This window comes from Phodopus roborovskii, unplaced genomic scaffold (genome assembly GCF_943737965.1).
Source record: "Phodopus roborovskii unplaced genomic scaffold, PHOROB, whole genome shotgun sequence".
NCBI lineage: Eukaryota > Metazoa > Chordata > Mammalia > Rodentia > Cricetidae > Phodopus > Phodopus roborovskii.
Window position 1 is genome coordinate 18,273,624 of NW_026126571.1, and position 24,488 is coordinate 18,298,111.

The 24,488-nt window shown below is 43.4% G+C and overlaps 1 protein-coding gene across 1 annotated transcript in view; it reads right to left on the reverse strand.

Moving 5' to 3' along the window:
- Fkbp9 (FKBP prolyl isomerase 9) overlaps positions 1-24,488 on the reverse strand; it is a 48,509-nt gene that overhangs the window by 21,020 nt on the left and 3,001 nt on the right. Inside the window, exons 3-5 of the mRNA XM_051202780.1 lie at positions 5,555-5,700; positions 4,519-4,708; positions 3,575-3,720 (exon numbers count right to left, since the gene is read on the reverse strand). Of these exons, the coding sequence (XP_051058737.1) occupies positions 3,575-3,720; positions 4,519-4,708; positions 5,555-5,700 (482 nt within the window). The remainder of the gene's footprint in view (positions 1-3,574; positions 3,721-4,518; positions 4,709-5,554; positions 5,701-24,488) is intronic.

Here is a 24,488-nt window from a genome sequence, read left to right on the forward strand (position 1 = left end):
CAAGGTTATCCTCAGCTACATAATGAATTCAAGGCCAGCCCTGTACTAAATTAGACCTTTCTAAAAAAAAATTTTTATCTGTACTGAAAACATATACTTCTATTTTTTCATTATTCGCTTAAAAATGCATAATGACAATTATTTATGTATGTTGTATAGCAGTTTCCCCCTGGAATTGAAACATTCCCTCCAGGAATGGGAAGATTTAAGAGGTTAACAAACCACATATTTTATGCATTGGGGTAAAGAGAATTAAAGGAAGTTTCATTAGCATCTTCCAGACATAGCAGGATTGGTGCACATACGAACTCACAGCCGATGACAGCAGGTACAAGACCTGCACAGATTCAAACCAGATCACATCCCAAACCGATTTGGGGAAGGGGACACGTCTACCCCTAACCAAGAAGCTATTTGCAATTAATACCTACTGAGAAAGGGAAAGTCAGTTTTCTCAAAGGAAGTGTCAGCATTATCAAACATATTCCAGGGCAGGCCCTATGCCCAGGGATAGCTGGCCAACACAAAATGGACTACATGTTTTTGTCCATGTTTTTTTTTTAATTGTACTTTACTTGTTTTTTCTCTTTTGAGAAAGAGAATGCATGGAGTTTGGTGAGTAAGAAGGTGGGGAGGATTCCAGAGAAGTTGGGGAAGGGTAAGGATATGATCAAAATATGTTGTATGAAAAAAAAATTAAAGAAGTTTATTTTGTTTTGTTCCATTTTCCTTGTGCTGTTAAAGATCAGGTCCAAGCCCGAATGTCCAAAGAGAGTGATCTCAGGAAAGCATCAAAATCAGCTCCAGGATTTAAATGTTCCTAGCACCAATATATACTCACTGAATATTTTTTCAGCTTTCCTGAGATATAATTTATATACCACAAAAGTCAAACATTTAAAGTATACTTGGATAGCTGAGCATAGTAAAGTATTACATAAATATATAGTACCCTTAAATTGTTATTGTAACTATGTAGGTACTAGTCGTCTACTATAAAGGAATAAATACAATTCTTAAATTAGGCTGGGAGTCTTTTTTTGTCATTTAGATGATATCCAAAATATTTTGACAGCCCTTGGGAAGCTGAGACAGGAAGATCAGAAATTCAAAGCCAGCTCTGGCTACACAGCAAAAGACAAAAGACGTAGGGACTAAAACATGTGCACTCCCACTGGCCAAGAATGCGACAATCTGAACATAAATAAAAATAATGTTATACCTTCCAGAGACAAGAAGGAAGACACATTTGTGGTAATGGTCTCCAAACTACTTCTCTGTAGTAGGACATTCCATGTCCCCATTCTCTGAAGAAGTAATGCAGGACTGAGTTTGTAGTCAATGGGATAGCACGTTTTGCATGCACAAGTTTGATCGCAAGCACCAACAAACAAATATAACCCATTCTAGCAGCTTGAATGAGAGATGCCCCCATAGCCTCAGACATTTGAACACTTGCTCCTCAGTTGGTAATACTGGTTGTGAGTTTATTTAGGCAATAAAGCCTTACTTGAGAAGTCTGTCGCCAGGGGCAGACATTGAGGTGAAAAGCCTTGTACCTTCCGGTTGCCTCTCTTGTTTTTTGTACATGCATTTGAAGATGTGAGCTCTCCCCTCGCTCATGCTACCATGCCTGCTGCTTGTTGCCATGCCTACTTGCCACGATGGGCTCTTATTCCCTGGATTCGTAAGCCCAAATAAACTCTTCCTTCTATAAATTGTTTCTGGTCATAGTGTTTTATCACAGTAACACCAAAGTACAACCAGAGAGCTGTTTGCAGATCTCAAGCATGGAAACAGGAAACATGGAAGGGCTGAACCTCACCCTCTCAGGCTTCCCTCTCCTTTGCTCTACAGACAACAGAGGCAGAAAACAGCTTGGAAAATATTACATTGGTTATAGTAAGTTGAGTGCATTCAACATCCTCAATAGCACCATCTTTCATTTGTATCGCTTTTTAGTGTGTGTGTGTGTGTGTGTGTGTGTGTGTGTGTGTGTGTGTAAATATGCCTTACCTACCAGGCTTGCCTTGAACTCATGATCCTCTGTCTTAGCCTCTCAATTGCTATTACAGGAGTATGCCACCAGGCCCTGCTCTCCTTTCTTTCTTTCTTTGTTTCTTTTTCTTTCTTTTTTCTTTTTTTTTTTTTTTTTTTTTTTCTTTTTTTTCTCGGTAGTTTTGGAGGCTGTCCTGGAATTTGCTCTGTACACCAGGCTAGTCTCAAACTCACAGAGACCAGCCTCTGCCTCCCAAGTGCTAGGATTAAAGGTGTACACTACCACCACCACTGCCCAGCCCAAAAAAAATGTGTAGCCCAGGCTGGCCTAGAACTCATGATCTTCCTGCCTCTGCCTCCTTCAGCAAATCCTACCGGCATAGATCACCTGCTCTTATTTCTATTCTTTATCCCATGTATGCCTGCTATTTAAGTGCCTAAAGATCTCCGTTGTGTCCCACAGTCAGAATGATCAAATGTGTAAAATTTAATATAAATAACTAATAAACCTTATGTATCATACAACACTTGACTTCTCTTCTTATAAAAATAAAATGATTATTTTATTTTACTTTGAGACAGGAGACAAGATCCTCCAACTTCCTACGTAGCTGGAGATAACCTTGAACTCCTCATCCCCCCCCCCACCTCCCAGGTACAGAAATTAGAAGTGCAGCACGCATGCACACACACACACACACACACACACACCATGTGCTGGGGAATCAAACTGGGGACTTCAGGAATGCTAGGCAAGTATGCTACCAGCTCCACTATACCCACAGGCAACCTTATGCTTTAAGTTTGTCCAAGCAGAACACACACATACTCATAAAGCAAATAAAGATGAAAAGCTGGGAAACGTTACTAAATTGTTACTTTGTAAGCTAAATTGTTACTTTGATGTTTACATCCTTTTAAACCGTCTAGGTCAAACACTGCTCACAGAAAAGAAAGTGAGAAAAGTTAGTGCACAGGGCCGCAGCTGGCAAGGCAGGGAGGGACAGTGTTTAACGTGAACACCAATGGCCATGAGCAAATGCAAGTTCCAGACAGAAGATCATCCTGTCTAGCACTGTGCAACAGAACCTTCTGCAACGATGGGAATGAAAAGTGTCTGTGTAGCAGCTCAGGAGCCCCCAGCCATGTGTGGCTCTTGCATATCTGAAATGTGAGGATGTGACCAGAACTGAATTTAAATTTAATTCATTTTCACTTCAATGTAAACAGCCACATGTGGTAGCTTGTGTTGAGTGTTGGTCTACAGCAAAAGTCCTGGTATATATCATGGGTCACAGATGAACTGAGCTCTCCAAATAAAAGTAAGGACAATGAAGCTAGAGAAAAGGCTCAGAGATGGCCCGGTGGTTAAGAGCACTTACCAGGTTCAGCCCCCAGCACCCACATCAGGCAGCTCACAACAGTTTGTCTCTCCAGCTCCAGGGGATCTGAAGCCCTCTTCTGGCCTCTGAGGGCAATGCACTCACGTGGTGCACATACTGACAAGCAGGAACACACATACTCAAAAATCAACATATAAAGACGAATGAAAGAAGCTCTGAGAAAGAGGACTTACCATCTCCTTCTTCTCCATAGGCCAGAAAAGGGGGGATGGTGATGATACGCTTCTCCCCAACACACATGCCCAGCAGCCCTTTGTCCATTCCTGGAATCAGCCATCCAATTCCCACATAAGTGTCATAGGTTTTCATGCGATTGTGGCTTTAAAAAAAAAAAAAGAAGGAAGCAAATTCCATACTATTTCTAATTCATCCCTTGGAGGTTCTGTTTCTCAAATCTCAGGTACACAAGGAGCCCACGGTCATCCCTAGGGACAAGCATATATCCCATTTTTGCTCCCTGATATTAGGAGAATGAAAAGCTCATATTTAGACCAGCAGTCAGCAGCTATCCCACTCACTGAGCATTCTGTCATCACAGAAAACGCCACAGAGTTGCCTGGTTTTCATCCCAGCTTCATACTTCTCTATAGTCCCATTTCCCCCTTCCTGTTTTAAAAAGATTTATTTATTATGTATACAGTGTTATGCCTGTATGTATCCCTCAGGCCAGAAAAGGGCACCAGATCTTATTATAGATGGCTGTGAGACACCATGTGGTTGCTGGGAATTGAACTCAGGACCTCTAGAAGACCAGTTATTGCTCTTCACCCCTGAGCCACCTCTCCAGCCCTCTCCTCCCTTTTTCATGGGCAAACTATATGAATGAGTCAAACACCCATGAATGTCCTGGGAAATGTGGCTCTTCACTAAAGTGGAGATCTTCAAATATGGTTTAAGTAAAATCAAGGTTGTTTTTAATTTCTTAATTTCTTCTAAGGTGTTATATTTTGACGGACACCACAGAGAATTAAACACAAACCAAACTACATGGGGTAGGATTTGATACTTAGGTATAGTTTGGTAGGGTACCTTTTCTGGTTTCCAAATGAGCACAGAAAGAAGACATGACACAAGAAACCACGGCATTTCACACACTGCCACAAACAGTGGAACTTACCTGGAATCAAACAGTGTTCCATCCAAGAATGTCCCGTTGTAATGGTACCTCACAAAATCAGATACCTGGATAGTCCGAGGACAACTGGGGGGCTTGAAATACGTCTCAATCTGAACCTGGTCTTCAGAATTCCAAATATCCATCAGGAGGACATCAAAATGAAGTACCGAGTTTGGAGGGATCACACCAGCTAGGAGTCAAAGCGGGTTCACACTGAAAGTCTGCCATCTGCTGGCAACACAGAGATGCCTAGAAAGTCACTGTCAAATGGCCGGTTTCTCCATGTTGCATCCCTACCCTCCCCCCCCCCCAGGAGGGTACAGCAGACAGGGGGGGGGGGAAGCTCATGAAAAGTACAAGATTTACTCGGTTTCTCCCCCAAAGTTGTAAAAGTGTAAACAGGGGCTACGGAGTGGAACTGTGCCCTGAAGAGCGGTCTCTAAGTGATACAGGGAGCTCAGGGGATGCAATTTTTATGTGGCATCACTCCTGCTACCGAGGGCTTTTGACTGATCCAGCTGCTATGGAGTCACTCACAACCCCCCCCCCCCAGCCAACCTTCAGTAAATTACTCCAAGAAACTCACTGATTCACCACGCTGGATTTAGGTGGGATCTTTGGTTTGCTATCAATGACCTAAGTGGGTTAAATAAAAAAACATCCTCATATCTAGCAAGGAAAATCAACTGCCAACTACTACCAATGTAACAGAAGTCAAAAGAATTCAAACCCATCACTGATGTGCACTTCCAAAAGGTCCATTCTTCCTACATCCTTCCTCCAGGTAAAATGAGAGAGAGAGAGAGAGAGAGAGAGAGAGAGAGAGAGAGAGAGAGAGAGAGAGAGAGACTTATCAACAGTTCATTAGATAGTCCTGTGTTGGCACTTTCTTCTATGTCTAAGAGAGAAACCTACCAATGGAAATGCTAGCTGTGGGTGCTGGGCCTTTCTTTTTCCCCTATTAGAAATCCCAAATTCTCCAGCCACGTTGGCTGCAGAGGCTGCAAAAATGTCTGTAGCTAGAGTGGAAACTTACACACTCCTTCACTTCCATAGGCGAGGTTTGGGGGGATCGTCACGAAACGCCTCTCGTTTACGCACATCCCGACCAGAGCCTGGTCCATGCCTGCGATCAGCTGGCCTTTTCCCACAAACACATTGAAGGTAGAGTCTCTGTCATAGCTGAAGATCCAGAAGGTAGGGGGGAGGGAGATAAAAAGCAGAGTTATTCCCACAGAGAAAGGCGCTTCATGAAGGTCACAGCAACGGAAAGGGCCTATAAAAGAGTTACTGACCCTGGAAATGTCCTCAGTGGACAGTATCTGCAGAGTTGAGGTTTTTGTGTTAGCTTGAATACTGCCAACAAATCCACTTAGAAATGATTGCCACACAAGCCTGACAACCTGAGTTTGATCCCCCGAGCCCACAGAGGAAGCAAAGAACCAAGTCCTAAAAGCTGTGTCCTCTAATGTCCTCAGTACACTGAGGCACATGCAGGAGACAGGGGACACACACTAGTAAATGCTGACAGGTCAGACCATACATAACAAATCACAGTTTGGACGTACACCCTTGTTTTTCAATGTTAAATTCAGCAACACTTTTTATCTTCGACAGGATGATGGATAAGTGCTTCGACAGATAAATAAGTTCAAGACAAGGACTGCTCTAAAAGTACTTTATAAAATGACTGAGATACATAGTTTCAAACATTGTAATTGAAAAAAAAAAAAACAGACTACACATCTGGGCTTCCCAGCCCCATATGGACTATCAGGTAGAAGAGGGACTGAGGGAAAAGGATCACAAGTTCAAGGACAGCCAGGCAACCTTGTGAGACTGCCTCAAAATTTACAGCAAAAGAGGTTTGGGGATTGCGCTCAGTGGTGGAGTAGTTGCCTAGCATTGCAAGACTCCAGATTTAATCCCAGCTCTGCAAAACAAGGGAAAGAAACTGGGTTAGGGGAGTGAGTGAAAAATAGAGGAAATAAGCAAAAGGAAACTTACCGCAGATCTTGGTTTAAAATAATAAACTATGGAAAGAACTCAAGGGTATGGCCCTGGCTGCTCTTTAGTCAGATGTACCACGAACTGTTCTGTGGCCATCTTTCAAATTCCTACTCACTCACACTGGAAGGATAGTCACAGTAAGTGAGGTGGAGGGTCAAGGGGGTGGTTCAGCTGGTAAAGGCACCCGCTGCCAAGCCTGACAAAGCCTGGGTCCCCAAGTCTTACATGGTGGATGGAAGGAAGGCGAGAACTAACTGCTACAAGACATCCTCTGACCTCCACATGTGTGCTATGGTAAGCATGCATTCACGCGCGCGCACACACACACACACACACACACACACACACACACACACACTATAGATAACAGAGCTGCAGTGTAAAATGATACCAGTTTCCATGTACCCATAAATAGGTAATATGGAAAGATCCATTTTTTAAGAGCTAGAAAAGGGAGAAAAAAGAGCATTTACTAAGTAATAGCATTGACTTCATGAGGCTGTGCCGACCCTCCTTTTGAAACTCCTGCCTTTTTCCTCATTTCTCCTAATGAACAGCTTGTTCTAGCGGTGGCGCCATCTTCCGCGGACCTGCCCCCTTCACAATCTCCTCCTAGTCTTAAACCTCATTTTTATTGCCTTCCTTTCTTCATGGTCAGTGAAGAGAAGGCAGGATTTCACGCACAGGCCACACCAGAGCACAAAGGAGCACGTGCGCCTTCTGCACATGCCGGCCTTTCACCTCCAAGCTGGCACAAATAGCACCTCCAGGGACGTCAGCTCCTGACCTTTGCTTGCGCATGGCCATATCTCTGAACCATCTTCAGGGCCATCTTCGAGATTATGCTGACAAACCTGAAAGCAGAGCTTGCAAGACTCCCCAGGCATAGCATATGTGGGAGCAGCAAGAACGCACCGGCTGGGGGTGGCTTCAGAAATGCATTCCTCATCGGCACAACGCGAATTCTTCCCCAGTTTAATGCAATTTTTAAAGTACACACGTCCTGTTTTAATAATGTTAGTTAGTTCATTTTCGGAGAATTCTACACATGTAGCATTAAACTAAAATGAAATATTCAAAGAATAATTTGCAATAGAAGAATATTGTAGGCGCAGCTAACAGATCACAAATCATCCCACTGAAAACTACATGGAGTAAAAAGAAATTGCAAATTTCAATTTCAATTAAAATTAAAGTGAGAGTGCTTTGGGGCTTTGATTTATTTTATTTACTAGTCTTTGTTTTGTTTTTAAATCTAATTTACTTCATATGTATGAATGTTTGCCTGCCTATACTTTATGCGTATGAATGTCTGTACACCACAGGCATGCCTGGTGCCCACCTCAGATAACCTGGAACTGGAGTTACAGACAGTTGTAAGCTACCACATGGGTAGTGGGAATCAATCCTGATCCTCCAGAAGAGTGGCCAGTGCGGCCAGTGCTCCTGACACAGCCGTCTCTCCGGCCTTTTATTTTGAGAACTTCATACATGAGCACTGTATCTACTTCTCTCCCACCCCCCCTCCCACTCACACCCCTCCCATGTCCTCCCTTATTTAGTTATTATTATTCCGTGTGTATCCATATTGAAGGAGGTCCAGGGGAACAGAAGCTGACCAGGAGACTGTGCATGGGACCCTTTAAGAGGGCCTGCTTCTTGCTCCAAGGGGTTGGAGGGCCAGAGAAGGAAGAGTTTTCTCAGGTTAGGATCCTAGCCAGACCACTCAGAGAGAAAGAGAAGGGAGGCAGAAGGAAGAGTATGGGGACCTGAGTCCCTGAGTGGCCTCTCCGCCCTCAACCATCTCAACGCCTTCAACAATCTCAACGCCTTCAACCATCTCAGCGCCTTCAACCATCTCAACGCCTTCAACCATCTCAACGCCTTCAACCATCTCAACGCCTTCAACCATCTCAACGCCTTCAACCATCTCAACGCCTTCAACCATCTCAACGCCTTCAACCATCTCAACGCCTTCAACCATCTCAACGACGGGAGCTGTTTGTTCTAATAAAGTTTGTTCCTTTGTTCTTTCTGTCTCTCTTTGTAGCTCACAATCCTTTCTCTGCATCCGCAGCACTGAATCTCCACCTATCACTTTTACTGTCTGGGCTCAAGCCATCTTCTCCATTTTGGAAGCATTCTGACTCCTAAGTGTTACTTTCTTGGCATCTGCCAAGTGGTTCCTCCTTTTCATGATTCAGTCTTTTACCTTTCCCAGAGGTCCGATGCTCTGGCTGTCCCAGGGAATAAGCTCTGCCGATTCCATAGATGACCTGTACCTCACCTTGATACTCCTGTATAATTGTGTGTACATACACATACAGTACATATACATATATATGCATGTTTATACATCTAGCATTTCTTATATGAACACAGGTTATCCAATCCCAAGGCTGATCACAAGGGAGCTCACCCTTGGAAGAAACTGATTCTCCTTGCAGGCAATGAACACCTATAACTCTTCATCTAGGGGTGAAACCATGTGCAATTTCCCCCATCAACACTGGCATGTCAGCTGGCATTGTCATTATGCTAGATCTGTTCAGGCAACCATATTGCTGCTATTTCATGGATGTGTTTCCCCTGTCATACCTAAGGGACATCATTTAATAGCAGGCATCCTGAGCTTCTGGCTCTTATAATCCTGCTTCATGCTTTCCCCTGAGCCGTAGGTGTAGGGGCTACATTACAGGTGTAGCAGTTCAGGTTGGCCACCGCACAGTCTCTTATTCCCTGCACTATGGCCAGTGGAGGGTCTCTAAAATAGTCTCCACCTATTGTAGAAAGAAGCTTCTTTTGTGAGACATGAGGACTATAGGTTATCGATGGGTATAAAGATAATCATTTAGAACGCAATAGAAATAGAAACCAATAGAAATTCTGTTGGTTTAGGAAAATAGTGATAGTAGGTTCTTCTTTCAGGTCTATGACCTCTCCTATGACTAGATTTACAGTACTAGGCATGATCACTTCCTGCTGAATAGGCCTTAAGTCCAACTAGACAACTGTTGGTAACCCCCAAGATAAGAGCGCCACCATTACACTGCTAGAGATATCTTGCAGGGCTGGTAATATTGTTTGTAGCCTTTACAAGTGGTTAGAACTACTAATTGCTTCCCTCCCTTGGCAGCTTGCACAGTACCTTCCTTCTAGGTCAGTTCTAGCTCTATTCCTCCATGGTCCTGTATCTGAAGTATGTAGCATCTTCAGCAATAGGGCCTTACCTCCAAATTCTGGAATGAAATCAAGGAAAATGGTAATAGCCCATGTTGTTTTAGGAGTATCTTGCATTCCTCCAACCTACATCTTATTGGAGGTTTCCCATCCTGGCACCACTGGGATTTGTGTTCAATGCTTGGCTCTTGAGGGTAGCATGCGCACACTTGCACATACATGCATACATACACATATGCATACATACATATATTTTAAATATATATGGATATATTATATTATATATATGTATTATAATACAGATATATAACACATTACCCTATGGCTGTTTCAAACACCCTTAGTATGATTTATCTCCGCTTCTTCACCCTCCCCCTGTACCCACAGTAAAATTTCCTGTGCACATTTTCCCCAGTACTGCTTTACAGCAGTCCTCTCCTACTATACCCCTCTCTAGACTCCCTCTTCTTCTCCATCCTTCTCCTCCTTCTCCATCCCACCTTAGTCCCTTTCTTGTGGGTTCTTCAGATACTTCCGGTTACATACTTGAATCTAGAGATTCAGAGCTAATGTTTACAAAGAAGAGAGGGCACGTGGTGCTTCTCTTTCCACCAGATCTGGCTGACTTCACTCAGCATAACTTAACGCACATTGTCAATAGTAACTACTATTGACAGAACACCCTCTTACATGATAGGTCCAGTAGTTAGGTGAGCTCTTCTCAAAGAGCCTGAACCCTCCTAGTCCTTGAATCCTCCCAATCTTCACACAACACAGGTAGGTACTCACACATTTAGTGTCTGAGGGTTAAAATGTTTTCCAAGCTCAAAATTTAGCCAAGGTGGGGCGGGAGGGGGAAAACAAAGAATCCAGGACGGTTTGACTCAGCTCCTGGCTGGCACGGACCTCTGGAGGCTCTGCAGTCTCATGGTATTGTTAACTCCTTTGATGGTCAGCCTCACAGCATTAATTCCTTCCTTTGATGGTCACATAGCGCTGTGAGCAATGATGCAAAAATGTGCTATATAACACCCAGACACGTAAGGCTCTAACAGTGCAAAACCAATGCTATCTGTTGCTGGCCATCTGGAAAAACTGAAGTTGCTCTAGACTTACGTTGATCAGTACAACTGGCAAAAACTCATGTGAAGGGAGCATGAAGCCCAGAACTGGCCATGAAAATCATCTTTTCAATGCTAGAATAAGCACTTACGCAGCCTGTCCCATCGTCCAGCTCATTCACACCTTTTATAGATGTCCCAACTGGGGTCCTACAGGAAATGATGGCTCACCCAATCAGGCAGTTAGTGAAGAGGCTGTGCACAGCTGACATTGTACTCAACATTGAAAAGACTGGATGATTTCTCCATGCACTCATAAATAAAATAATGATGCCTGCTTTCCAAGTTCTACTCAACAAAGTCCTGGAAAAAAACTGTTGAGAGCAATTCAGCAAGAAAATGAAGTAGAAGACATCTAAACTGGAGAGAAGAAAGGTAAGTATTACTGTGCTTACACATGAAACTATCTGTAGAAAACCCTAAAGAGCTCTCTCTCTCTCTCTCTCTCCCCCTCCCGCTGAACTAATACATGACTTTTACAATATTACACAATACAGAAGTCAATAAGCAAAAATGAGCCATTTCCATACTACCAGTAAACAACCAGAAGTTAATAATAAATTCTATCTACAATAGCGAAAAAAGAAAAAAAATACAAAAACTGTTTGCTGAAAATAAACTGAACAAGGGCCCAAAAGAATTACACACTGAAAGATAGAGAAATATTGCTGAAAGAAATTAAAGAGGGATGGCAAGGTGGTTTATCTGGTAAGGACACTTGTCATCAAGCCTGAGAACCTGAGTTTGATCCTCAGAACCCAAATGGAAGAAGGGGAAAACCAATTCCTATAGATTGCCCTCTGACCTCCACACATGCATGTGTGTACTGCACACTTACACACACATATGCACAGGACAAATAAATGTTACAATTTTTTTAAGTAAATACAAATTAAAGAGGACAAAAATGAAGACACTCTACCCTGTGTTGGTTGGTTGGAAGACTTCATCTCTATTAACACGTGTACCATCTAAGTGATCCACAGAGCCAAGGCAGTTCCTAACAGATTCCTGACGAATCCTCAAATTCTACTGGAAGTGTCTAAAGACTCAAATACACACATTAATCCAAAGAAAGAAGAGCAAATGTCGTACCCTCTAGTTCCTGACCTTTAGCTGGAGAAGACCGCAGTAATGAAAGCAGTGAACCCCAGATTTAGGTTACAGAAACCAACAAAACTGGAGAGAGAGCCCAGAAAGGAACCCTTGCACGCATGATCAAGGGATCGTTGACAAGACCGTGTGGTGGGAAAGTGCGAGGCTCCAATAAATTGTGCCAGAAAAATCTGGATATCTACATACAAAAGAACAAAGTTGGGTCTTTGCCTTATACCATCAAATGCAAGCACATTAAAGATAAAATCTTGAGATCCAAAGCTGCAAAACTCCTAGAAGAAAACATGTATCACCAGGCATGGTAGTTCACTGGTATCATCTCAGCAATGGGGAGGCTGAGGCAGGAAGGTCAAGGAAGGAGAGACTAGCCTAGGCTTCATTCTTAAGCTCCACCTTCAAAAAGCATTGGGGAAAGCCTCTTAGAGTTTGCAATGATTTCTTGGACAGCACCAAAAGCACAGGTTGACAAAGCAAAAACAGACAAGTGGGGTTGTGTCAGACTTAAGAAACCCTCACTGTGGAGGAAATAATCAATAAAACGGGAGGGCACGCAGAACAGCAATAAATATATGCAAACCACATAAAGTTTAAGTCTGAAACCTCTTCCACAAACTCAGGGACACTTAGGCCTTAGCTAGTAATGGTACTTGGGAAAGTTACAGAGACTCGGGGCTATGAGGCCCAGCAAGTAGACATGGGTCACTAGAGGTGGCTCTTTGAAGGTTATAGCTACTTGCAGTTCTGGCCTATCTCTACATCCGAGATGTAAACAACTACATTGCAAGCTCCAGCTGTCATAGACCAAGCTGCTTCCAGCCACCATGCCTTTCCCTCCATGATGGACTGAACCCTCTAAACTACATGCCAAAATAATCTGTCAGGTATTTTGCTACAGTGACAAGAACAATAACCAACACACCATAGAAGGGATTCATATCTAGATTATCTAAGAAGTCTTACAGGTCAACAACAGCAAAATGACCCAAAAAAGAAAAAATTTCAGTAGACGTTTCTTCAAAGAAGAAATACAAATGACCAACAAGCATGTGAAAAGATATTCAATATTACCAAGCACCAAGGAAATACAAATTAAAACCATAACATATTTTCAGAGCGCTTGCCACCTACCTGCCCTCCTCTGGCGAGTGCAGGTGACCAACATACTCACTCCCAAGCAGGTGACTCAATGTCTACCAGTGGACAATCACTGGCCCTAATTTCCTTACCTATCATTCTGACTCAGAACAATGAATAAAACCATGTTCGAATCCTGTGTTGTCCATATGTAGCCACTAACCACATGTTGCTACCGGACACTCAGAATAGGAATATGCTGCCAACCAGGGTCTAACCCACAGCCTAACATGAGTCTCAAGCAGGTTGGGTTCCAGGTTGACTGTGACCTACACAGACAGGCCTGCTCTAGAATGCAAAAACTGTCTCCACTACCCTAGAGAGGTCAAGACCCTCTGGCACTCCTCAATGCCCTTAGTTTTGGGTAGGAGGAGAGTTTCGTGGACAGCACTGGAAGCCAAGCCAGAATCGGGAATGAGCCCTTCCCCAACAAGGGGCTGAACACAGTCAGGGCATAAAGCCGTAGCCCGGACCCTAAACTTTGCCAGCAGGCCCCAAAGCAGGTACTTACTTACCTAAAATTGGGGGCAGATGTCAAATTATCCGGAAGCCAGGCCAGAGGACTTCAAATGCTATCTTCATAGGTAGTCTCTCCTGCCTCTTAGGCTACACTGGTGCCCATTAACTTCTTCTCCTAAACTAGCATTGCCTTCTCTGCATCTCTCCTTAAAAACTTCCATCTACTCCTCTACTGCTATTCCCCCCTCCTCAGTCCTGGATCCTAGGCTGACCTCAGTGGCTCTGCAGCTCACAAACCCAGGCTTGACTCCCAGCTCTGACGAAGCCAGTCAATGCCCTTCTCCAGGCCTCCTCGGAGGCCTAAGGGGGCTCAAGAGAAGAGTGCTTGCTGCTCTCCTAGGAGACCAGGGTTTGGTTCCCAACAACCACAACTGCCTATAATTCCTGTCCCATGGGATCCAACACCCTCTTCTGAACTCTGTGAGCACCCACACATACATGCTCACACACACAGATACCTAAGTTTTAAACAGAATACATTTAATATTTAAAATTCAATAATTAAAAACAATGATAGTGATACTACCTCAGGTCAGGCAGGGAGGCCACTAAAACCCACAGAAAATAACCAGTGTAGATGTACATGTGGAGAAACTCAAACCTTGGGCACTATTGGTAAATGTAAAATGGTGCAACTACTTTGCAAAAAGGAATTGAATCAAAAGAATTTAACTCAGAAGTAAAAGACCCAAGAACCCTATTTATCCAAAAGAATTAAAAACAGACCTGCAGAGATATTTGGGCACATATGTTCACTACAGTATGACCCACAATAAAAAAAAAAAAAAAGGAAGCAAACTAAATGTCCAACAGCTGACAAGTGGGGAAAAATACACAAAATGAAGGAAATATGTAGGAAAAAGAAATCCTCTACTATGCTATGCATCGCTAATGTATCTTGAAGACACTTCATTAATGAACTAGTCAAGAAAGATTGAGCACTACATGTACATGTACCATTCCCCAAGGTACATGAGCAAGAGCCTACTTTATAACCCCAATCCCTGATCAGCTAAGGCAGGAAAACATCAAGTTTGAGGCTAGCCTGGGCTACATAGTGAACTCCAGAGCTACCTGAGCTATAGTGAGATCCTGTCTCAAAAAAAAAAAAAAAAATTAAACTCATAGAAACAAAAGCAAAATGTGGCTACCAGGAAAGTGGGGTGCAGGGAAAATGTGGAGGAACTGTCAGTGCATCTAGAATTAGGGGTTTGTAAGATAAAAAACAGTCCTAGAGAGCCGCCGTTAGTCAATGTGCATGCAATTCACACTGTGGCCACATTCTTTTAAACGGTTGCAATGGTAGGTTTCATAGTTTAGCAAAGGGGCTATGGGCACAGGTATGTACCAATGCAGAGCAACACAGGGAACCGTGCAGCAGCCCAAGACTGAGAAGGGAGTACCTTTACTATGCTTGTGTCAGCGGGGACCCAGGGAGCTTTGATAGCTACGTGACACACGACTAGGGCGGAGAACTTTGGTTTAGAGACACAAACCTTGATAACCCTACAGGTAGGGACTAAAGTTTACCACCTCACTTCCTCTGAGGAGCCCTCCTTATGTGTTATGGCTGAAGACAACCAAAGCCAGAGGACACGTGGGTGGTGAATGTACGGCCCAAACAGGGGAGCCTCGCAGACAGAATCACTAGTGATGCTGCTGAAAAGAAAGGCCAAGGGAAACGACACATCTAACACCTGCCTTTCCTCTCCACTCAGGTCCTGCCCATGCTCATTTACCGGCATTTCTGTCACCGCCCTGGACAATACTTCCTGCCTCCAAAGGATGATGGGATCTGTAGTACTTCCCAGTAACACTCTTCAAGATATCTAGCTAGTAAAGAAGTTTTGCTAAGGGACTACTTGCAATTCTTAGATGCAGGAGAGGAAGGGTGAATTTCCTCTAAGAGTATAGCCCCCGATGTGTCTACTATTCCTAGTGGAAGGCCACACATCCAAAAACCTTTGGGCAGCACAAATTTGTCTTGACGGAGAAAAAGTTTCAGAAAGACACAAAGTTGGGAAGGGAAGGAAGAGGGGTAGATCTGCGAAGGGTTGTGGGGGCAGATATGCTCAAAACATATTGTAATAAAATTTTACAAAAAGAAACAAACTCTAGGAGAAAAGAAATTGGATATTGAGGAAAAATACTCTGTATTTTAAAAAAAAAAAATATTGTAAGATATTTTAGGCAAGATTTAGATTTCTGTCTTTTAGTAAGACCCAGAATTTAGTAAGCCACTTAGAACAGAGAAGCATGTGAGAATGATGAATTATCCTTCACGAGACATCATACATAAAAATAATCTTAGGATCCATCGATGAAGTTTTATGGAACTCTGTCCCTTTATAGTAAATAAAAAAAAAAAAAAACATGCTGGATGATTCTAAAAAGTTATTTCTGACTCCAGGAAAGTTGAGGTTTTCTATAAATGACTAATAGTGCAAAATGAAGTTAACATTTAAGAAAGTGGGGCATGGGAACCTAGCTAAGACTTCGGATGTAGCTCAACAGTAGAGTGCTAGTCTAGCACTCAATTCCCAACACCATAATAATCCCTTGATGGCTCACACTTGTGCCCTAACACTCCAGCAGTTGAGGCAGGGGGATCAGAAGTCGAGGTCAGCAAGTTTGAGACCCTGTCTCAAAAAAGGAAAAGAGGGAAAAAAAAAATGGTTATCTAGCCATGATGCTATTGCTAGCAATAGCTAGCAAAACCCGTCATATTCAACTCAGTAAACTGTCTACAAAGAAGCACACATTATTTTGCAATGTACCACTTAACATAAGTACTTGGTGTCTCTATTCTTATAGAGTAAATAACAGGCTGCACCTCTGAATATAGGTTTTTTACAGCAAGAAAGAACTTTTGAAGGAATAAATGGCAAGCTGGGTGGGCTGGAACATTCCTGTAACCCAAGCACTGGGAAAACTGAGGTTGATAAGAGAAAAACAACTACTAGTTTTAAATATTTTACTCTGGATTGGATTTTTATATATTGTATACAAATGTATATTTATACAAATTAGAGATTAATTTTCTAAAACACACTGTACATATGTTTCTAATATTGTTCAAAGTATTGTACCTATACAGCTCATTTAACAATGTAATACAAATTTCTAGTCTTTGAAAGTTATTACTATCAAGTATATGGATAATAAGGAAATGTAGTTTAGTAATTAGTCACCTATTACAATCAAACTTGTAGTCACATTAGGTATGTTTACAGGGTCAAACGGATATTTTAGAAAGACAGGACGTCTTCAAACACTTCAGAGATTTACAGAATACAGCACTTAACATGTTTTAATAACAGGTTCTTTTTTTTTTTTTTTTATGACAATGAGACATGTCTGCTCCTGGCAGCACTAATCTATGTCAGAGAAAATGATGGGCATCAAAGAAACTCCACATGGAGTTTACTTTCTTGGTGGCAAAGTAAGCCACTGGGCAAAAAGTGCCCTTGCCTCAACTGCTGACAGTACACTGTCTAATTTGGACAACAGGACACCAAAAAGTGTACCTGCAAACCTTGCCAAGACAAGGCGGTCCAGTCCTTCAGATTATGCTGGTTCACAGAAATGTCTGTCAGATATGCTAGCCCTATAGGCTGAAGATGGATGCCCCAACATTGCAGAGCAACCTTGGGTAACTGTCCAGGCAGCCAGCTGTTTCTGTCATCTCTCACATTTTTTGGAAGTCACTTGCTCCCACTTTCTGTTTACTCAGTTAATATCATTTCCTTCTTGGGTCACTGAGGGAGTTGAAGACAAAGTATAGTTATAGTTTTCCTTGTTTACCAGACTCAATAAAGAAACTCACTAAAGATGTGTTAAGTGTGATTAGGTTTGAATGACATTAAAAGATAATTGATAATGCACATTAGAATAGAAAGTAAATTAGGTACAAGACTTTAGACTCATCAAGATATGGAGTATTTTCTCTGAATTTGTCAAATGGTAATGGACTATAGACATTGTTGATGTACTTACTGCCTGTGTATATTGTATATAATTATTATACATATTGTGTAGTTTTTCTTATATTAGTTATAACCTTTTTTTCAATTTTTGAGAAAAAAAGGGGGGGTATGTGGTGATATCTTGTTTGTACAAATAAAGCCTGTCTGAAGGTCAGAGAAAGGAGTTTGCCACTAGCTAAGGTCTAGAGGCTTGTACAACAGACAGGTAGTGAGACAGCTGGGCAGAAACCGGATAAAAGCAGAGAGAAACAGTAACTCAATCTCTTGTCTGTGAGACACTAAGAAAATAAGGCGGGGAGGTGGCTTCCTCCTTCTTCTCTCTGATGTCACAGCATTTTCCTCTATGTCTGACTCTGGGTTTTTATTACTTAGACCAATTAAGAACTCCATTTACAAGGAACATTGTTCATAATTGCCAGAACCTGGAAACAACCTAGATGCCCCTCAACCAAAGGATGGATAGGAAAAATGTGGTACATTTACACAATGCAGCATCTGTAAAAAATGATGACCTCATGAAATTTTCAGGCAAATGGATAAAACTGGAAAAGACCATCCTAAGTGAGGCAACCCAGACTCCAAAAGATAAAACAAAACAAAACAAAACAGTATGTATCACTCATAAGTGGCTATTAGATGTCAAGCAGAGCACATGGATCTCCCCAGGAAGGGAAATGGACGTTGCAGAGGACGAAGCTGGGTGGCTCAAACCCAGCTGTAAATCCAGTTCCAGGGAATCTGGCCTCTCTGGGTACCTATGATGCTTGGCCATACTCAAATGAATACATATAATCTAAAATGAAACAAATAAATCTTTTAAAACAAATAAAAGGACAAATAGTAAGATGAATCCATAACTTCTCCCATGCCTTCCCCTTCAAAAGGATTAAAGGGACAATAAAAATGGCCAAAACAGGCCAGGGATGGCAATAAAACTTTGGAAAATTGAAAGCAAATAGGAGTGGATCTAAATGAGAAGACACAGGTTCAAGAGTGTTCCGGTGGGCCTCCTAGAACCTGGGAAGGCTGGAGCAGGTGCAACAAGGAACCACGCCTGCCCAGGAGCCCCTTCTCAATTCTTAGCAGCTGGGCAGCTAGAATTTTAAGTTTTAAAATTCCCTAACCAATGCATATATATCACTATTATTTACTTGTTATACTTGGAAGTGAATCCATGGCCTCACATACTTTTAATTTTTTTTTAAATGTGCAGGAGTGTTTTGTTGCACATACATCTATGTACCTGTATGTACATGTATGCCTGGTGCCTCTGAAAGCCAGGAAAGGGCATTAGATCCCCTGGAACTGGGACTACAGAGGGTTGTGAGGCACCATGTGAGTTCTGGAAATAGAACCTGGATCCTCTGGAAGAACAGCAGTGCTCTTAATCACTGAGCAATTTCTTCAGCCCCTCAACCTCACATTTCTATTACTGAGGTAGACCCCCAGCCTTTATTATTTGTTATACTAATTTTTTTGTAAGTTGTTGGGGCTGGAGAGAAGAAGGCTCAGTAGTTAAGAGCACCCATTAGGCTTGCAGAGCAGAGGACTTGGGTTTGCTTCTCACTACCCGCATGACAGCTCACAAATACCTCATAACTCTAGTTCCGGGACCCAACGTCATCTGCTGACCTCCACAGGCTCCAGCACGCACATGGTACACAAACAAATACACATGGGAAAAAATTAAATACTTTTAAAACTAAAATTAAATGGCACATGTTTATGCTATTCTTTGCTGAAATCACTCTCATTTTTGTTACTCTTTTTTTAAATTAATTTATTTTTTACATTTCAAATCCACTTCCCCCTCCCTCCTTTCCTCCCGCTTCCTCTGCTCCCCCTCCTCCCATCTGCTCCATAGAGAGGGTGAGGCCTCCCATAGGAAGTCTACTAAGTCTGTCCCATCATCTTGTTGAGGCAGGACCAAGGCAGCTCTCCACCCCTGCACCCTATGTCTAGGCTGAGCAAGGTATCTCTCCTGCTACTTCAGTTTGTGCATTCGTGTTAGAGCTTGGACCCACTGCCAGTGGCCTCATGTCCCAGTCCCAGTCACACCACTGTCACCTATATTAAGGGAGTCTAGTTCAGTCTTATGCAGACTCCCCATTTGTCAGATCTGAGTCAGTGATCTCTCACTAGCTTGGGTCAGCTGATTCTATGGATTTCCCCATCATGGCCTTGACTCTTTTGTTCATATTACCTCTCCTCCCTCACTTTGATTGTACTCCAGGAGGTTGGCCCATTGGTTAGTTGTGGATTTCTGCATCTGCATCCATCTGTTTCTGGAAGAGGGTTCTAACTTCTCTAGGGTTGAGATTGTAGGCTGGGTGTCTTTTGCTTTATGTCTGGTATCCACTTATGAGTGAGTGCACACTCTTATCTCGGATCCAGAGACAAAAGAGAAATGGCCAACTCAAGAGTAGGCAGGCAATTCTCCCATCAGTTCTGTTATACACATCAGCTAGGAGGGAAAATGTCAGCTTGCTTTAAATTCTAGTTTAAGATTCTGTTTGGGCACTTCAAAACCAAAGACAATGTTTTTGAACACTACAAAGACTTCCAAGGCTAGTGTGGCAGCCCAGCCACTCCAGTGGCTTAGACAGGAAGAGCTGCAGAACCCATGAATTTGAGTCAATATCCTCAGCAACACTGGGATATCCTGCCTCAAAAACAAACAGGCCAAGCATGATGGCAAACACTTCCAACCCACACTTAAGAGACTGAGGCAGGAAGATACCAAGTTAGAGCCCAGCTCAGATGACATAAGGAGTCTTCCTACCCCTATCTCAAAACAACACAAAAAAATAATACCCAAGCCAAGATTGTCATGCGGAAAATACACAAAAAGCAGCCCTGGGTATAGAAGCCACCTGGGGTGCAGTTCAGTTTTCCCTGTGCCAGCCCAAGGTGGCCACCTCATCTGGGATCTGCTTCAGATGACAACGAAGGTCCTGACTAAAACTCTCCTCCTTGCAGGGTGACCCGCCCCCTCCCCTAGTGACATTCCTCCACTAAGAATGGATCCAGCTGCACTCAAAAGAAGCAGGCAAGGTCTGATTTCCCTGCCTCCCACCATGCACTCCCAAAGGTGGCTGGGCTTCCCAGATGCCCAGATGCTTTGTACAAGAGTATGTCTCTCAAGCAGCCACGTCTACCAGCAGCTAATGGGACCTGGCAGGATAAAAACACCAGTAAACGATCTGGCAAGCTACCTGTCTGCTGCCCAGATGGAAAAATGAAAGAAGGTTTGTGATGAAGGAAGAGAAGGGCGAACAGAGAGAGTGAGCAGTCCAGGCGGGAGCTGGGATGATCTCCAGCACATTAAAATAGTAAAAGAAAATATCTTAAAGCAAAGTCAACCTGTCACGTCCCTGTTACAGAGTATTACTCTTAAGCAACTGCACAAATTAAAATGTTAGGCTCCTATAGATAATTCTTAACAAGGGCTCAATCAGAAAAATACACCCAAATCAAACCATTCTTATGAATGTAGAGTAACTTGCAATGCCCGCACCGGGAGAATCAGAAGTCTTCTCAGGGTGGGGTGCCTTTTCAACCTGCCAGCAGCCTCCAGGGGATGCATCAGAAGGAATCCCAAGGCCCGCACCTCCCCAGAAGTCCTCTACATCACGGCTCCTGCCACACTATGTTCACTCTCTAAACACTGCCTCCCTGTGAGCTCTCTCTCCCAGCATACCCCGACACTACCCCAGCTGCTACCCAGCCCAGTGGCTCTTCTCTAAGGACCAGGCTTACTGCAGGGATGAGCCTGGATCCCAACTTCAACAGACTTATAACTGAATGCCTATACAGCAGACACCTCACCCAAATGGAACCAACCAAATTCTCTCCCAGGAATCTGGACTTGAGAGAGAGTCTGGTTAGTCATGTGTATAGTGTGGAAAACTGGTTCTCCTCTGAGAACCTATGCAGCCCCTTGGGGATCTGGAGAAGGTCATCTCAACTCATGATCCTGAAATTTCACACCGAATTCTTCCACTACCTCCCTCTGCTCTCTGCTCTGGTCAGCTGGAATAGGTCTGCATGCTTTTTTTCAACCATACACAGACATGGCTTTTGTCTGCTTTTATTCTGTTATATCCCAACATTAGAAACTTAATTGAATGATTATGCAAAATGAATGTGCAACAATGCTAATAACTAGGGTTCCCTACTCATAGTCAATGCACTGAAGACCTCCTGGATATTCCCCACAAAAACCTCTGCTAGCTATCAGGGCCTCTGTGGAAGCTCCTCACCCAAGCAGCCCTGCATCTTCTGCCTCCTGGTCCAACTATCAGGGCTCTTTGTCTTTTCCCTTTTCTTTTCTTTTTCTGTGCCTTGGGTATGCACTCTTCATGTCCGGGGTTTGCACGAACCCTTTTCTCTCTTAAAGATAGTCTCTACATTGAAGAAATAAAACCCCACCCATGCTCAAGGCCTATCTCAAGCATCAGGCCTTCCCCCACAGTCTTCCCTAGGAGACAGAAGCACCCTTTTCATTGCAACTGGTAGAGGCATGGATGTCTGCCACTCACATAGAACTCTCTGACTCATGTGAGGCACAGAGGGTCTGTCACAGAGTCCAGAAGTTTGTTACTATCAAGATGGCTACTGTCATCACAGCTTTCTGAGCCTAGAGCTTCATGCCCCCACCTCAAAACTCACACTACCCAGTCTGTCTCTATAGCTCTCATCAAATTCTATTTTGCTGTGTAACTCAGAGTATGTGTCCTTCCCCTAGAAATGCGAGCTTCATAAGGTTAGGATTCTGTTTTATTCACTGCTACATCTCCAGCACCTGGAAGAGCAGGCTCTCAATAAGTATTTGCTTAATGAATAAATGAATGAGTGAGTGAAGGAAAATGTAGCAAAACGAAGCCCATCAAATCTACAGTTTCTTTAGAGCAAAGGTTCCCAAAGTCCTATCTTCAAGACAGCTGGAGCAGTAGGGAATTGTCACAAAGCCCAGAGCTAGCAAATCAGAAACTGTGTAATGATCTGTCGGGGTGATTTTGATGCATTTAGTTGAAAAGCCAGAGCAGCAAAAGTTGACCTTCCCACCGAAGAATCATTGGGCTCTTGGTACCATCAAACAAGTACCTTACGGGTCTGCAGATAGGTCTGAAGGCTGTGAGGGAAGCAATGAGGGGCACTGTTTGCCAGGACAATGGAAATGGAAACATATTCAACCCTGGTCCCAGAAGGCAATCAGAGGCCCCCAAAGTGTTGCTCCCCTTGCTGCTATGCCTAGGAATGTGATGGAACTCCTAAAATGAAACTGGGAAGGCTGACCAGGAGCTCAGCAGCACCAGCTGGTGGAGGCTGCCATCCCCCTGCATCTGCAACAGTGGCCATGGGAGCACATTAACAAGGCCACAGAGGTTATACACAGCCACATCCAAAGCAGCGGCCAAGGGCGGAAGGTCTGGTCATCTTGGTGACTGAATGTCCATATGCAGAAAAGGACAACAGAGACACGGAAAAAGAAGAAAGATAATCGTAGCACAAGAAACTCTTGATGTTTTATGAGTCTACTCAGAATGCATGTCATCATTTTCTTTTCTCTTTTTTAACAGCTACTCATGGGGAGGGTAAGGTTGTGAGTCATCAGCTATGGCAGCAAGCACCTCTAACCACTGAGCCATCTCATCAGGCCGACAGCTGCTATTTTCTTCTCGCAAAACCCCAAAGCAGCCAAAGTCCAAACTCCCAGATGCTCCTCTCTACACACGTTTTGTGTCAGACTACCAAAGTTATGGGCTGGAGAGACTGCTCAGTGGAAAACTTCATCCTGCTCTTTAAGCAGACGTGGGTTTGGTTCCCAGCTCCCATCAGGCAGCTCACAATTGCCTGTAACTCCAGCTCTAGGACATCCAAGCCCTCTGGCCTCAGAGGACACCTGCATGTGCCCATATCCTAACATTTCACAGATTCCAAAGGAAAAGGACCTAACAGTGAGACAAACAGCTTCTCAGTGCCTTTCCCTCCTGTTCAGTCTTCCATCAAAGCCACTCGTCAAAGGAAAGCTGGTCCCTGGGCCCCAGGACTCAGTCGTCATGGACTTTCTACTGTCTTTAAACACCAACACGGCCCATATCTAGAAAGCAAAAGATCCCATCAAAGCTAGCTAGCTCCTAGCTATTACATTGTTTCCTACAAATATGAAGAATTCTATTAAAAGGTTGAAAAGTCTTTCATTTTTTTATCTTCACCTCTAGCATCCCTTGCTTTTTCTGCCTTCCTTCAACTCTCACTCAGACCTCATGTCTACAACACCATGCGCCCACCTCCATACCCTGCCACCAGCCATACCTCCTCCCCGAGCCTCCCTAGTATATTTTAATCTTCCTTAGGTCTTCCCCCGCAATCCAGGAACTCCACCCTGACCACCCACCTCTTGCACACGCACAACATACAGTTAACCCTTCTGTGTGAGCCCACGGCCTCTTTCTTCTCTCCCATCATAGTTATGGGCTGACTATAGAGCAGAGATTATGGTCATAAACTGCCTGCATTAAAAGCCCCACATGACCACGCAATTCTAAGTGTCTAGGGCAAGTCATTTGGACATTCTTAGCCTCACTTCTTTTCATCTGTTGCTGAATCTTCCTTACTGTCTTGTGAGGGTAGATGAATTCTCCTGAAAATAATTAAAATATGTGAAGATGCAGGGCGAAACTAGGTCTGGCCTTTTGGCTCTACTGCTCTTACCATGCTAACTCACTGGTTCGCAATTACCTGATTAAGCTGAATGACAGAATCAGAGAGAAACATCAAAGACTGGACCCCTTGAGGGTAGACAGTGCATAAATGCCATGGTAGCATGAAGGTGAGCTTTCCACGGTCTTATACTGCCTCACAGTGGCAGCCTTCCCTAAAGAGTAGAACCTCTTCTAAC